We start from the raw sequence: 12,542 nt of genomic DNA, 5'->3' as shown, positions 1-12,542 counted from the left end.
CACTGGATTGCATTACCTCTCAAATTTGATGTGGTCAAAGATTTTATTGCTGACGGTCCTCATATCTGCAATTCTGCTCACTTTACTTCCCAGTTTGTAGATGGCAACCAGCTTGTTATCCTCCAACCTCATGCCCATGTAGTCCTTGGAAGTCTGGGGTCAAAGGGAAATAATTTGTAAGGTAGCACATTGAATTGTCTTTTTTCTTGCAAACCCATGCCTTGCTCTAGTCTATTCTGTCATGAAGAATACTCACATTCTTGTGCCCTAGATAGAAAACAAACATGTTCTTGGATTCCTGTCGCTTCCGTCTGCTTTCGTCCCCTCGTGGAATGTTTGGCTGCTTCACATACAAGAGCAGGGATGTATAAGCTTTCAAGTGATCCAGGTTAGTGGGAAGTCGGACCTCTACTCCAGATTCCCCATTGAATTTCATTGCCACGTTTATCTACAAGAGACAGAAAACACTTCAGCCCAACCAGTCCATGCCGACCAAGATTCCCATTCATTTTTGTCTGACCCGTATCCTTCTAAACCTTTCCTATCCACGTACCTGTCCAGGTGTCACACCTGACACAGAAACATGGAGCTGTGAGCCAGCTGGATCAGGTAACAACTTTCTCAGAGATTAGGATTAGTGTGGTGGAGTTGAGGGAATTCAAATAAATATCTGAATCTAGATTTTGACAAAAATGTTGTTGCTGTTACTGAAAGTTTAAACCAACTGACCTTATTTGCAGCTTCCCTGGCCTGGTCAATGAGCTCCCGGATACGGTTTATATTTTTGGAGATATTGTTAACAGGTTGTATTTGGCTCAGATCCTTCAGCTTCTGCACCAGCCCAGGCAGGCTCTCAGTCAAATTCTTCACTGTAAAGGAGAAGAAATATTTCAAGGTCAACCCACATATTTCCTGATGGCACAGAGGGAGGCCATTCTGCCAAATGTATTCATGGTAGTTCACACGTCAATCTCATTCCACAACTAATTTTTCCTGTTACCCACTCTCCCCTCATTCCTGTTAACTCTTTCCAGTTACTTGCAAGTTTGGGGATTATTAATGCAAAGCCATACTAACGGGTTAAGAAAATTATGCGTCAATGTTACGGAATCAAGGATCTCAACACAAGGCCACTCAGTCTATCATGTCTGGGCTGACTCTTTTAAAGAGGTGTCAGTTCTCTTTTTTCCTGACACAGCCATGGTCATCCTTCAACTTCAGCTCTTTATCATGTCTTACAGAAGGAGGCCATTTGGGACACCAAGTCCATACTGGGTCCAGGAGCAGGTCCATCACTTCCATCTCCCAAAATTCACCCCCCCCCCCACCCCGGCACCATTAACTGCCCCAGATTCTACCGCTCACTCACACACTAGGGAAAATCTACAGCAGCTCATTACTCCACCAAGCCTGCACAGTATGTGGAAGGAAACTGGCACACCCTGGCGAACTCCACGTGGTCACAAGGAGAACATGCAGACTCCACGCAGACAGCACTAGATGTCAGGATTGAACCTGGGTCTTTGGAGCTGTGAGACAGCAGCACGACCTGCAGTATTGCCTTCCTGAGGCACCCTGCCTCCCACCACGAGCATTCTATCTTCCACCCTTGTCCGTCGGATAGAAGGTAAAAAAGCCTGAAAAACACATATCATTAGGCTCAATGGCAGTTTCTATCCCAGTGTTGTAGGACTATTGAGTGGTCCCAGTGTACGATAGGATGGTCTTTTGATCTCACAATCAACCTCATCGTGGCTTTGCATCTTATTGTCTGCCTGCACTGCACTTTCTCTGTAATTGCAATACTTCATTCTGCACTCTGCTTGCCTTTTTACTACCACCATGTACCTATGCCTGGCACAATCTGTCTGCGTGGCAGCCAAAACAAAATCTATTTTCTGTATCTTGTACATGAACCAATATCAAAATCAAAACCATTCAACGAACCTGATTCTTCTGCTTCATTCAGCACTGTGTTAAAATCAGTAATGTTTGGAATTGTTTGAGCAGTTCTGTTTAAGTTTCGTACTTCAATGATTATTGGTTGTAATTTAGCCATCACTCCAGTTGCAATGTCGTTCGCTCCTTTGGCCGTGGCATTTGCTTGGACTAAGGTCTTCCCCACATCATCTGATGAAAGAAACACATTTATTTCCTTGAATAACATTAGGAAGGATTAAATTGAGGACCCCACCTCCGTCAAGTGAAGAAGGAGTATATAAGGATGTTGCCAGGACATAGGGACTGAGTCATAGGGAGAGGTTGGACATTCTAGGACATTATTTTTGCAACATAGGAGGCTGAGGGGTAAATTATAGACATGTATAAGCTCATCAGGGCCATTGATAAAGGGAATGCACTCAGTCTTTTTCCCCAGTGTTGGGGATTCAAAAACTAGAGAGCATAGTTTTAAGGTGAGTAAGGAGAGATTTAAGAGGAACTTGAGGGACAACGTTTTTTTAAAAACCACAAAGAGTGGTATTTATAAGATCATAAGATATAGGAGCTGAAGTAGGCCATATGGCCCATCGAGTCTGCTCCACCATTCAATCATGGGCTGATCCAAATCTTCCAGTCATCCCCAGTCCCCGCCTTCTCCCCATACCCTTTGATGCCCTGGCTAATCAAGAACCTATCTATCTCTGCCTTAAATGCATCCAATGACTTGGCCTCCACAGCCACTCGTGGCAACAAATTCCACAGATTTACCACCCTCTGACTAAAGTAATTTCTCTGCATCTCTGTTCTAAATGGACGTCCTTCAATCCTGAAGTTGTGCCCTCTTGTCCTAGACTCCACTACCATGGGAAATTACTTTGCTATATCTAATCTGTTCAGGCCTTTTAACATTCAGAATGTTTCTATGAGATCCCCCCTCATTCTCCTGAACTCCAGGGAATACAACCCAAGAGCTGCCAGACATTCCTCATACAGCAACCCTTTCATTCCTGGAATCATTCTCTTGAACCTTCTCTGAATCATCTCCAAAGTCAGTGTATCCTTTCTAAAATAAGGAGCCCAAAACTGCACACAATACTCCAAGTGTGGTCTCACGAGTGCCTTATGGAGCCTCAAAATCACATCCCTGCTCTTTTATTCTGTACCTCTAGAAATGAATGCCAACATTGCATTCACCTTCTTCACCACCAACTCAACCTGGAGGTTAACCTTTTGGGTATCCTGCACAAGGTCTCCCAAGTCCCTTTGCATCTCTGCATTTTGAATTCTCTCTCCATCTAAATAATAGTCTGCCCGTTTATTTCTTCCGCCAAAGTGCATGACCACACACTTTCCAACATTATATTTCATTTGCCACTTCTTTGCCCATTCCCCTAAACTATCTAAGTCTTTCTGTAGGCTCTCTGTTTCCTCAACACTACCCGCTCCTCTGATGATCTTTGTATTATCCGCAAACTTAGGCATAAATCCATTAATCTCACAGTCCAAATCATTGACATACATCGTAAAAAGCAGCGGTCCCAACACCGACCCCTGTGGAACTCCACTGGTAACCAGTAGACAGCCAGAATAGGATCCCTTTATTCCCACTCTCTGCTTTCCACTGATCATCCAACGCTCCACCCATGCTAGTAACTTCCCTGTAATTCCATGGGCTCTTATCTTGCTAAGCAGCTTCATGTGTGGCACTTTGTTAAAGGCCTTCTGAAAATCCAAGTACACCACGTCTACTGCATCTCTTTTGTCTACCCTGCTTGCAATTTCTTCAAAAAAAAAATTGCAATAGGTTAGTCAGGCAGGATTTTCCTTTCAGGAAACTATGCTGGCTTTGGCCTATCTTGTCATGTGCCTCCAGATATTCCATAATCTCATCTCTAACAATCGATTCCAATAACTTCCCAGCCACCAATGTCAGGCCAACAGGTCTATAGTTTCCTTTCTGCTGCCTCCCACCCTCCTTAAATAGCAGAGTAACATCTGCAATTTTCCAGTCATCCACTACAATGCCAGAATCTATCAATTCTTGAAAGATCATTGTTAATGCCTCTGCAATCTCTCCAGCTACTTCCTTCAGAACCTGAGGGTGCATTCCATCAGGTCCACGAGACTTATCCACACTCAGACCATTAAGCTTTCTGAGCACCTTCTCAGTCGTAATTTTCACTGCACATACTTCACTTCCCTGACACTCTTGAATGTCCGGTATTCTGCAGATGTCTTCCACTGTGAAGACTGATGCAAAATACGCATTCAGTTCCTCTGCCATCTCTGCAGCTCTCATTACAATATCTCCAGCGTCATTTTCTATTGGTCCTATATCTACTCTCAAGTCTCTTTTACCTTTTATATACCTAAAAAAGCTCTTAGTATTTTCTTGGATATCAGTCGCCAGATTCCTTCCATAACTCATCTTTTTCTTCCTAATGACCTTCTTAGTTACCTTCTGCAAGTTTTTAAAAGCTTCCCAATCCTCTATCTTCCCACTAGCTTTGGTTTCCTTGTATGCCCTCTCTTTTGCTTCTTCTTTGGCTCTGACTTCACTTGTCAGCCATGGTAGTGTCCTTCTTCCCTTTGAAAATTTCTTATTTGGAATATATCTGTCTTGCACTTCCTTTATTTTTTTTTACAGAAACTCCAACCATTGCTGCTCTGCTGTCCTTCCTATTAGTGTCCCTTTCCAGTCAACCTTGGTCATTTCCCCTCTCATGTCTTTGTAATTCCTTTATTCCACTGAAATATCGACACATTGGAATTTAGTTACTCTTTCTCAAATTTCAAAGTGAACTCAATCATATTGTGATCACTGTTCCCTAAGGGTTCCTTAACCTTAAGCTGTCTTATCACCTACGGATCATTGCACTAAATTTATGAGGAATGAGCTGCCAGGGGAAGTTGTTGAGGCAGTATTTTAACAACTTTATAAGTTTAGTTGGACAGGCACATGGAATCACTGTACCATGGACTGGAAAGGTTTAGAAAGCTATGGGCCAAACACTGGCAAATGGGACACCTTGGTCAGCATGGACTAGTTGGGCTGAAGGACCTGTTTCCATGCTGTGTGACTCCGTGACTCTCGGTTCAAAGCCTGACCGCTCTACCTCTGTTTATTTGCTCCAGCTTCTGCTGAAGACTTGCAAGATCAGTCTTCAGTTGATTTTTCTTCTCAGTCCCTTCCTCAAGGCGTTCTTTCACATCTTGGAGACTCGGGATTACATCTGAAGAAGGACAAGAGAAAAAATGTTTTTACATGTGCAAGTATTTGAGAGTCTAGGAATGTAAATAGAGGTTCAGAGTACTAGGCCTCTGCATGAGAAGGTCTAGTCTACAAACAAGACCATAAGGCCATAAGACATAGGAGCAGATTAGGCCATTTGGCCTATCAAAATTGCTCTGCCATTCAGTTATGGCTGTTTTATTTTCCATCGCAAACCCATTATAAGATAAGATTAGCTTTATTTGCTATAAGTGTATTGAAACATCGAAACATACTGTGAAATGGGTTATTTGCATCAAATCAAATCAACAAGGTTTGTGCTGGGCAGCCCACAGATGTCGCCATGCTTCCTACGGTATCAGAGAATGCCACAACTCACTAACCCTAACTGGGTGTCTTTGGAATGTGGGAGGAAACCCACACTGTCATGGGTAAGAACATACAAACTTCTTCCAGTCGGTGGTAGGAATCGAACCCCCATCTTACAGCTGGCACAGTAAAGCGAGGTGCTAACTGCTCCACTACCATGCTGCTATTTTCCTGCCTTCTCCCTGTCACCTTTGATGCCCCTACTAATCAAAAACCCAGTAACTTCTGCTTTATATATACCCAGTGACTGGGGTTCCACAGCTGTCTACGGCAATGAATTCCACAGATTCACCACCCTCTGGTTAAAGAAATTCCTCCTCATCTCTGTGGTAAAGGAACCTCCTTCTATTCTGAGTATGTTCCCTCTGGACCTGAACTCTACCTCTATTGGAAACATCCTCTCCATGTTTTATCTATCTACACCTTTCACTATTTGGTGGGATTCATTGAGATCCCTCCCATTCTTAAGAACATAAGAAGCAGGAGCAGGAGTAGGTTATCTGGCCTGTCGAGCCTGCTCTGCCATTCAGTAAGACCATGGATAACCTGGCTGTGGATTCAGCTCCACCTGCTTCTCTCTTCCCCAAACCCCTAATATCCCCTACTATGCAAAACTCAGTCTAACTGTGGCTCAATAATATAGCCTCTACTGCTTCCTTGGGCGGAGAGTTCCGCAGATTCTCGGAAAAGCAGTTTTTATTTTATTTTTATTTTTATTTATAGATACAACATGGTAACAACCTCTTTTGGTCCATGCCGTCCAATTACACCCATGTGACCAATTAACCTGTACGTCTTTGGAACGTGGGAGGAAACTGGAACACCCACATGCGGTCCTGGGGAGAACGTACAAACTAATCACAGACAGCGGCAGAATTGAACCCGGGTCACTGGCGCTGTAATAGAGTTATGCTAACCACTACACTACCATGCCATCCCCATTCTCATCTCTATCGTAAATGCATCCCACCGAACTTTGATGCCATGTCCCCTAGATCTCGTCTCACTGCCAATGGAAACAACTTTCCTGTCTATGATTTCTACCCTTTTCATAATTTTATATGTTTCTATAAGGTTCCTTCTTATTCTTGCTATTGGCTCATTTCCTGCTATTTAGAATATAGGAAATAGAATTGTACAGTGCTGGACCGGCCATTCAGCCTACAATTTGTGCCATTCTTGTGGCTAATTTATAATAAATGTCCTTCTCTTCTACTTGTTCCATATCCTTCCATTCCTTCATATCTATGTCTGTCTAAAAGTCTTTTAATTACACCAAATTACCTACTTCCATTACTACCCCTGGTAACCCTCTCCAGGCATCTACACTCTCTGCAAAGGAAAAAATTGCCCAACAGCTTTAAACTTCCCCCCTCTAAGTTCAAAGGCACATATAAATACCATGGACACCCAAGTTGATTAAATACTTTACCTGTCTTCAGCATCTTTTCAGCATTTTTTGCCAAGGAGAGGACTCTGTCACTCTCTCTGTTGACCTCAGCTGCTTGTCCAGGCAAATCTTCATCCACCACCGTCTAAACATACAATGAACAAGGTCAATATTTCAACTTTGGGTGAAGTGCTCATCCATTCTGTCAAGGCATTGAGCAGCACAGAAACAAGCCAGTCAGACCACTGTGACCATGCTGACCCATGTATCTTGCTGCCTTAGTAAAGCAACCAACATAAACAAAATCCCACCCACCCCAGACATTCACTCTTTTTCCCTCTCCCATGGTCCTTAATATGATAAGCTGGACTCACGGCCTCACAATCCAGCTCACTGTGGCTTTGCACCTTCACGTCCCCCTGCACTGCACGTTCTCTGTAGTTGCTATACTTTATTTTGCATTATGTTACTCTTTTCCCTTATACTAGTTCAATGTACAGTTGTAATGAAATTATCTGCATGCAGAACAAAGTTTTTCACTGTACCTAGGTAAACAGAATAATAACAAACCTGTTTACAAATTACCAGCACTTGGTCTGTTACCTTCCTTGTCTCATCTTAAATGTTGTGAGATTCTCTGCCTCCAACATGCCATCAGGCAGCGGACTCCAGGTTCCAACCCCTCTTTAGGTAGGAACATTCTTCCTCCAATCCTCTCCAAGTCTCCTTTACCCTAAACTTTTGTCCTCTGCAATGGGGGAAAGCTTCCTAAAATCCATTTTATCTATGCTGCTCACGACTTTGTACATCTTTCAGGTCTCCTGCGCTCCAGAGGTAATGAATGCTGCCTATTACTGAGATGCTTCAACTAAGGCAACATAGAACAGAGAATGGAAGAGCACAGGAACAGGCACTTCAGCCCACAATCTTGTGCTGAGCGAGATGAACTAATGATGCCTAATTACACTAATCCCTTCTGCCTCCACATGGTCCATATCCCTCCAGTTCATGTATCAGTCCAACAACCTGTTAAATATCCCTATCGTATCTGACTTCATCAGCACCACTCCAAACATCCACTGCTTTCAATGTGAACAAAAACTTTCCCAGCCCATCTCCACTGAACTTTACCCTTCTCGCATAATATGCACACCTTTTTATATTAGACATTTTGACCTTGTGCCAATTATATTGGCTGGCTACTCTATCATTGTCTTTCATAATTTTAGAAACCTCTATCGGGTCTCCCTTCTGCCTCTGAAGCTCCAAAGAAAACTACCCACGTTTGCACACCCTCTCCCCATCCTGGTGAATCTCCTCTGCACCTTCTCCAGTGCACTCACTGCATTCCCATAGTGTGGCGACCAGAAATGCACACAGTGTTCCAGCTGTGGCCCAAACAACGTTTTACTAAGTTGTGCCATAACTGCCTGTTCTTAAGTTCTCTGCCCTAACTAAGGAAGGAGAACAAATTTGTAAGTTCTCCCCTTGACCACATGTGTTTTCTTCAGTTACTCCAGTTCCCTCTCACACTCCAAAAAACACATAGGTCTGTAGGCTAATCGGTCACGTGGATGTTATTGGGCAGTGTGGGATCTCTGGGCTGGAAGGGCCAGTTACTGTGCTGTATCTCTAAATAAAAATAAATAAAATCCCATACAACACACATCAAAGTTGCTGGTGAACGCAGCAGGCCAAGCAGCATCTGTAGGAAGAAGTGCAGTCGACGTTTCATGCCGAGACCCTTCGTCAGGACTGAAATCCCATATGCCTGCTTCACCATCCCAGTTACCTGAGCTGTCACCTTCCTTCCCTTGGTTACCAAACATCCTCCAATCATCAGAACAGAATCAGAGGCAGGAGGAGGCTATTTGGCCCCTCATTTCTGCTTTCCCAGTCAATAAGATCATGGCTGACCTTTTACCTTCAATTCCTCCACTAACACCACATCATTTAATTCCATTACAGTCTAACACTATGCCAATTTCTGGCTGTACTCAGTGTCTGAGAGAATTGCAAAGATTCCCGACCCTCTGGGTGAGGAACTTTCTTCTCCATTCATGGATAAGATCCACCTCTCTAATTTACTCATGCTAGTGATGAACTCCTGAGGTCCCATTCTACCTTGTTGTGGTCATGCGCTTTATCTGTCAGCCTGCACTTCATGTCCTCTGTAACTGTAACATTCTGCATTCTGTTTCCCTCTGTACTATCTCGCTGTACCTATGTATTGCATGATCTGTCTGAATGGAACACAGACAGGAGGTTTTTACTGTATCTCAGTATGTAATCAATTGTAACCCACCCTCCCATGTCTCTGCATCTTCACCAGCCCTTCAGTCATCTCTTCCCCCCCCCCACCCCCAAACATCTCTGCTTGACTACAATGCTCTCTGGAAGCTTGCTGTTCTTTGACAAACTTACCCCAGCTCGTGTGCCAGCACTGATTTTACATTTACCCGCAGAGCGTCACCTTGGTCTCCACGCCCCTAACTCGTGTGCCAGCACTGATTTTACATTTACCTTTAGAGCATCACCTTGGTCTCCATGTCCCCAGCTCATGTGCCAGCACTGATTTTACATTTACCCGCAGAGCGTCACCTTGGTCTCCATGTCCCCAGCTTGTGTGCCAGCACTGATTTTACATTTACCTGCAGGGTGTCACCTTGGTCTCCATGTCCCCAGCTCATGTGCCAGCACTGATTTTACATTTACCTTTAGAGCGTCACCTTGGTCTCCACGTCCCCAGCTCGTGTGCCAGCACTGATTTTACATTTACCTTTAGAGCGTCACCTTGGTCTCCACGCCCCTAACTCGTGTGCCAGCACTGATTTTACATTTACCTGCAGAGCGTCACCTTGGTCTCCACGTCCCCAGCTCGTGTGCCAGCACTGATTTTACATTTACCTGCAGAGCGTCACCTTGGTCTCCATGTCCCCAGCTCATGTGCCAGCACTGATTTTACATTTACCTGCAGAGCGTCACCTTGGTCTCCACACCCCTAACTCGTGTGCCAGCACTGATTTTACATTTACCTGCAGGGTGTCACCTTGGTCTCCACGTCCCCAGCTCGTGTGCCAGCACTGATTTTACATTTACCTGCAGAGCGTCACCTTGGTCTCCATGTCCCCAGCTCGTGTGCCAGCACTGATTTTACATTTACCTGCAGAGCGTCACCTTGGTCTCCATGTCCCCAGCTCGTGTGCCAGCACTGATTTTACATTTACCCGCAGAGCGTCACCTTGGTCTCCATGTCCCCAGCTCGTGTGCCAGCACTGATTTTACATTTACCCGCAGAGCGTCACCTTGGTCTCCATGTCCCCAGCTCATGTGCCAGCACTGATTTTACATTTACCTGCAGAGCATCATCTGCTGCTCCCTCTGCCCTCTTTGCCGCTGCTTCTGCCTTATTCACTGCGTTGATTATATCCTCATAGGCATTCGAAACATTGATAACTCGCTGCAGTAAGGAGTCCTGGTTTACTTCCTCTGTGGCTCTGGTACACAGAACATAGAACGTAAAACAGTTCAACACAGGAACAGGCCCTTCAGCACACAATGTTGTGCCAGACCAATCAAATAACTAACTAAACTAATCTTTTCTGCCTACACAATGTCTATATCCTTCCATTTTCCTCACAGCAATGAGCCTATACTAAACAATCCTTAAAAGTCTCCAGTGTTTCTGCCTCTTCCACACCCCAGGTAGAGCATTTCAGGTACCCACCACTCTCTGTGTAAAAAATCCTGCCACTCACATCTTTTACAATCACCCCCTCTCACCTGAAATGCATGCCCTCTGGTATTAGACATTTCAACCCTTGGAACAAGATACCATCTGTCTACATCATGCCTATCATAATCTTATAAACTTCTATTTGATCTCCCCTCAGCGTCAGAGCTAACAACCCAAGTTCGTCCAACTCTCATTATAGTACATCTCGCTAATCCAACAAGCATCTTGGTAAACCTATCTTGCATAGAGGTACAGTATAGAAAATTATGAGGGGTATAGATAGGGTAAATGCAAGCAGGCTTTCTCCGCAGAGGTTGGGTGAGATTAGAATCCAAGTTTGTAGGTTAAAGGTGAAAGGTAAAATATTTGGGGGGAACTCCTTCGCTCAGAGGGTGGTGGGAGTGTGGAACAAGCAGCCAGTGGAAGTGGTCATTGTGGGTTCCATTGCAGCATTTGAAGATGCATGTGGATGGGAGGCATATGGAGGGCTATGTCCCAGTGCCGTCGATGGGACTAGACAGAATAACCATAAGACCATAAGATACAGGAGCAGAAGTAGGCCATTCAGCCCATTAAGTCTGCTCAGTTCAGTATAGACTAAATGGACTGAAGGGGCTGTGTCTCTGCTGCAATGCTCTATGACTCAGTTACCAAATTACTAAAATCTCTCACCTCAACTTTAATCTCATTGTATCCCATAATGGACAGTCAACTCTTTCTTAAGAATTTATTGACTGAAAAGTTAAAATCCTTAGCAGGCTCAACAGTGTGGAGTGAAAGAGGATGTTTCTGCAGCTGATTAGTCTACAATCAAGGCTCACAGTCTCAGAATAAGGGCTTATTCTTTCAGGACTTAACTAGAGAGAAATTTCTCCACCCCAAGGGTGGTAAACCTCGACACAAGAAGCAATGGAGACTCAAATCATATCCAGGATGAAGGTAGTTAGAACAGGCGAGTGTCCATGAGGGAAAATCAACTGTAATTGAATGTCTTATTCCAATTTCTCACAAAATGCTGGAGGAACTCAACAGGTCAGTCAGCATCTATGAGGAATAAGTAGTCAATCATTTGGGCTGAGGCTCTTTGTCAGTCCTGATGAAAGACCTTGGCTTGAAACATTGACTGTTCATTTCCCTCTATAGATGCCGTCTGACCTGCCAAGTTCTGATTGTTTGTTTCTCCAGACCAAGCAGGCTTCTGATTAGGCCACACGGCCTTGTGAACCATTCACTGACTCATGACTCCACTTTCTTGCTTCTTTCCCCTCCCCTCTCACCTCTGGAGTTGCTTCGAGAGCTGATCCAATTTACTTGCGTGCCCTTCTGCTTGGATCACGATAGGCTCCTTGCTGGTTGCTTCCGTGAGATATTTAATCTTTTCATTAAGCGATGTTAAGGCACCATCTAACTCAGCTCCTTGTCTTTCATAGTCCTGGTGAATTTAAGCAGGGCAAAATTAAGAGGCAAATATTCTTTTTGATAGCCTCTAGAAAATGTTCTTGTGAAGAACACTTCTTACCTCCTGGCTAGCACCCAGCATACGAAGCATGCTTTTCAGTTTGCCGAGAGTGTTATCAGCCATTTTAATCAAATTTGAGGTTTCCAGCTTTTTATTTTCCAATTCATCATGTCTTTCCTGTGGGAGAAATCTGAAATGTGAATCTTCATCTCCAATTTCAACTTGTTGTGACTCTTGCATCTACATGTCTGCCTATATTTAATTTTTTTATATGTCATTGTAACACAATAAAGTTCAAAGTAAATTTATCATCAAAGTACACTACCCTCTACACTTTTTTTCTTTTGTACAGTACCACCTTAATGCACCTATGCACTGCATGATTTATCCTGCAGCACACAAACAAACTCTTTTC

The 12,542-nt window shown here is 44.0% G+C and overlaps 1 protein-coding gene across 2 annotated transcripts in view; it reads right to left on the bottom strand.

The window, feature by feature from the left end:
* The window catches only part of LOC140197350 (laminin subunit alpha-3-like), a 320,231-nt gene that overhangs the window by 32,932 nt on the left and 274,757 nt on the right, over window positions 1-12,542 (bottom strand). For both annotated transcript variants that reach the window (XM_072257303.1, XM_072257312.1), the window contains 9 exons: window positions 12,188-12,304; window positions 11,946-12,100; window positions 10,288-10,429; window positions 6,975-7,077; window positions 5,058-5,174; window positions 1,948-2,130; window positions 730-869; window positions 257-448; window positions 17-153 (listed from right to left, as the gene is read on the bottom strand). In XM_072257303.1, coding sequence (XP_072113404.1) covers window positions 17-153; window positions 257-448; window positions 730-869; window positions 1,948-2,130; window positions 5,058-5,174; window positions 6,975-7,077; window positions 10,288-10,429; window positions 11,946-12,100; window positions 12,188-12,304 — 1,286 coding nt within the window. The remainder of the gene's footprint in view (window positions 1-16; window positions 154-256; window positions 449-729; window positions 870-1,947; window positions 2,131-5,057; window positions 5,175-6,974; window positions 7,078-10,287; window positions 10,430-11,945; window positions 12,101-12,187; window positions 12,305-12,542) is intronic.

The sequence above is a fragment of the Mobula birostris genome, chromosome 1 (assembly GCF_030028105.1).
Source record: "Mobula birostris isolate sMobBir1 chromosome 1, sMobBir1.hap1, whole genome shotgun sequence".
NCBI classification, from domain to species: Eukaryota; Metazoa; Chordata; class Chondrichthyes; order Myliobatiformes; family Myliobatidae; genus Mobula; species Mobula birostris.
The sequence above is the reverse complement of the archived record's forward strand: the minus strand, read 5'-3'. Positions and strand labels throughout refer to the sequence as shown.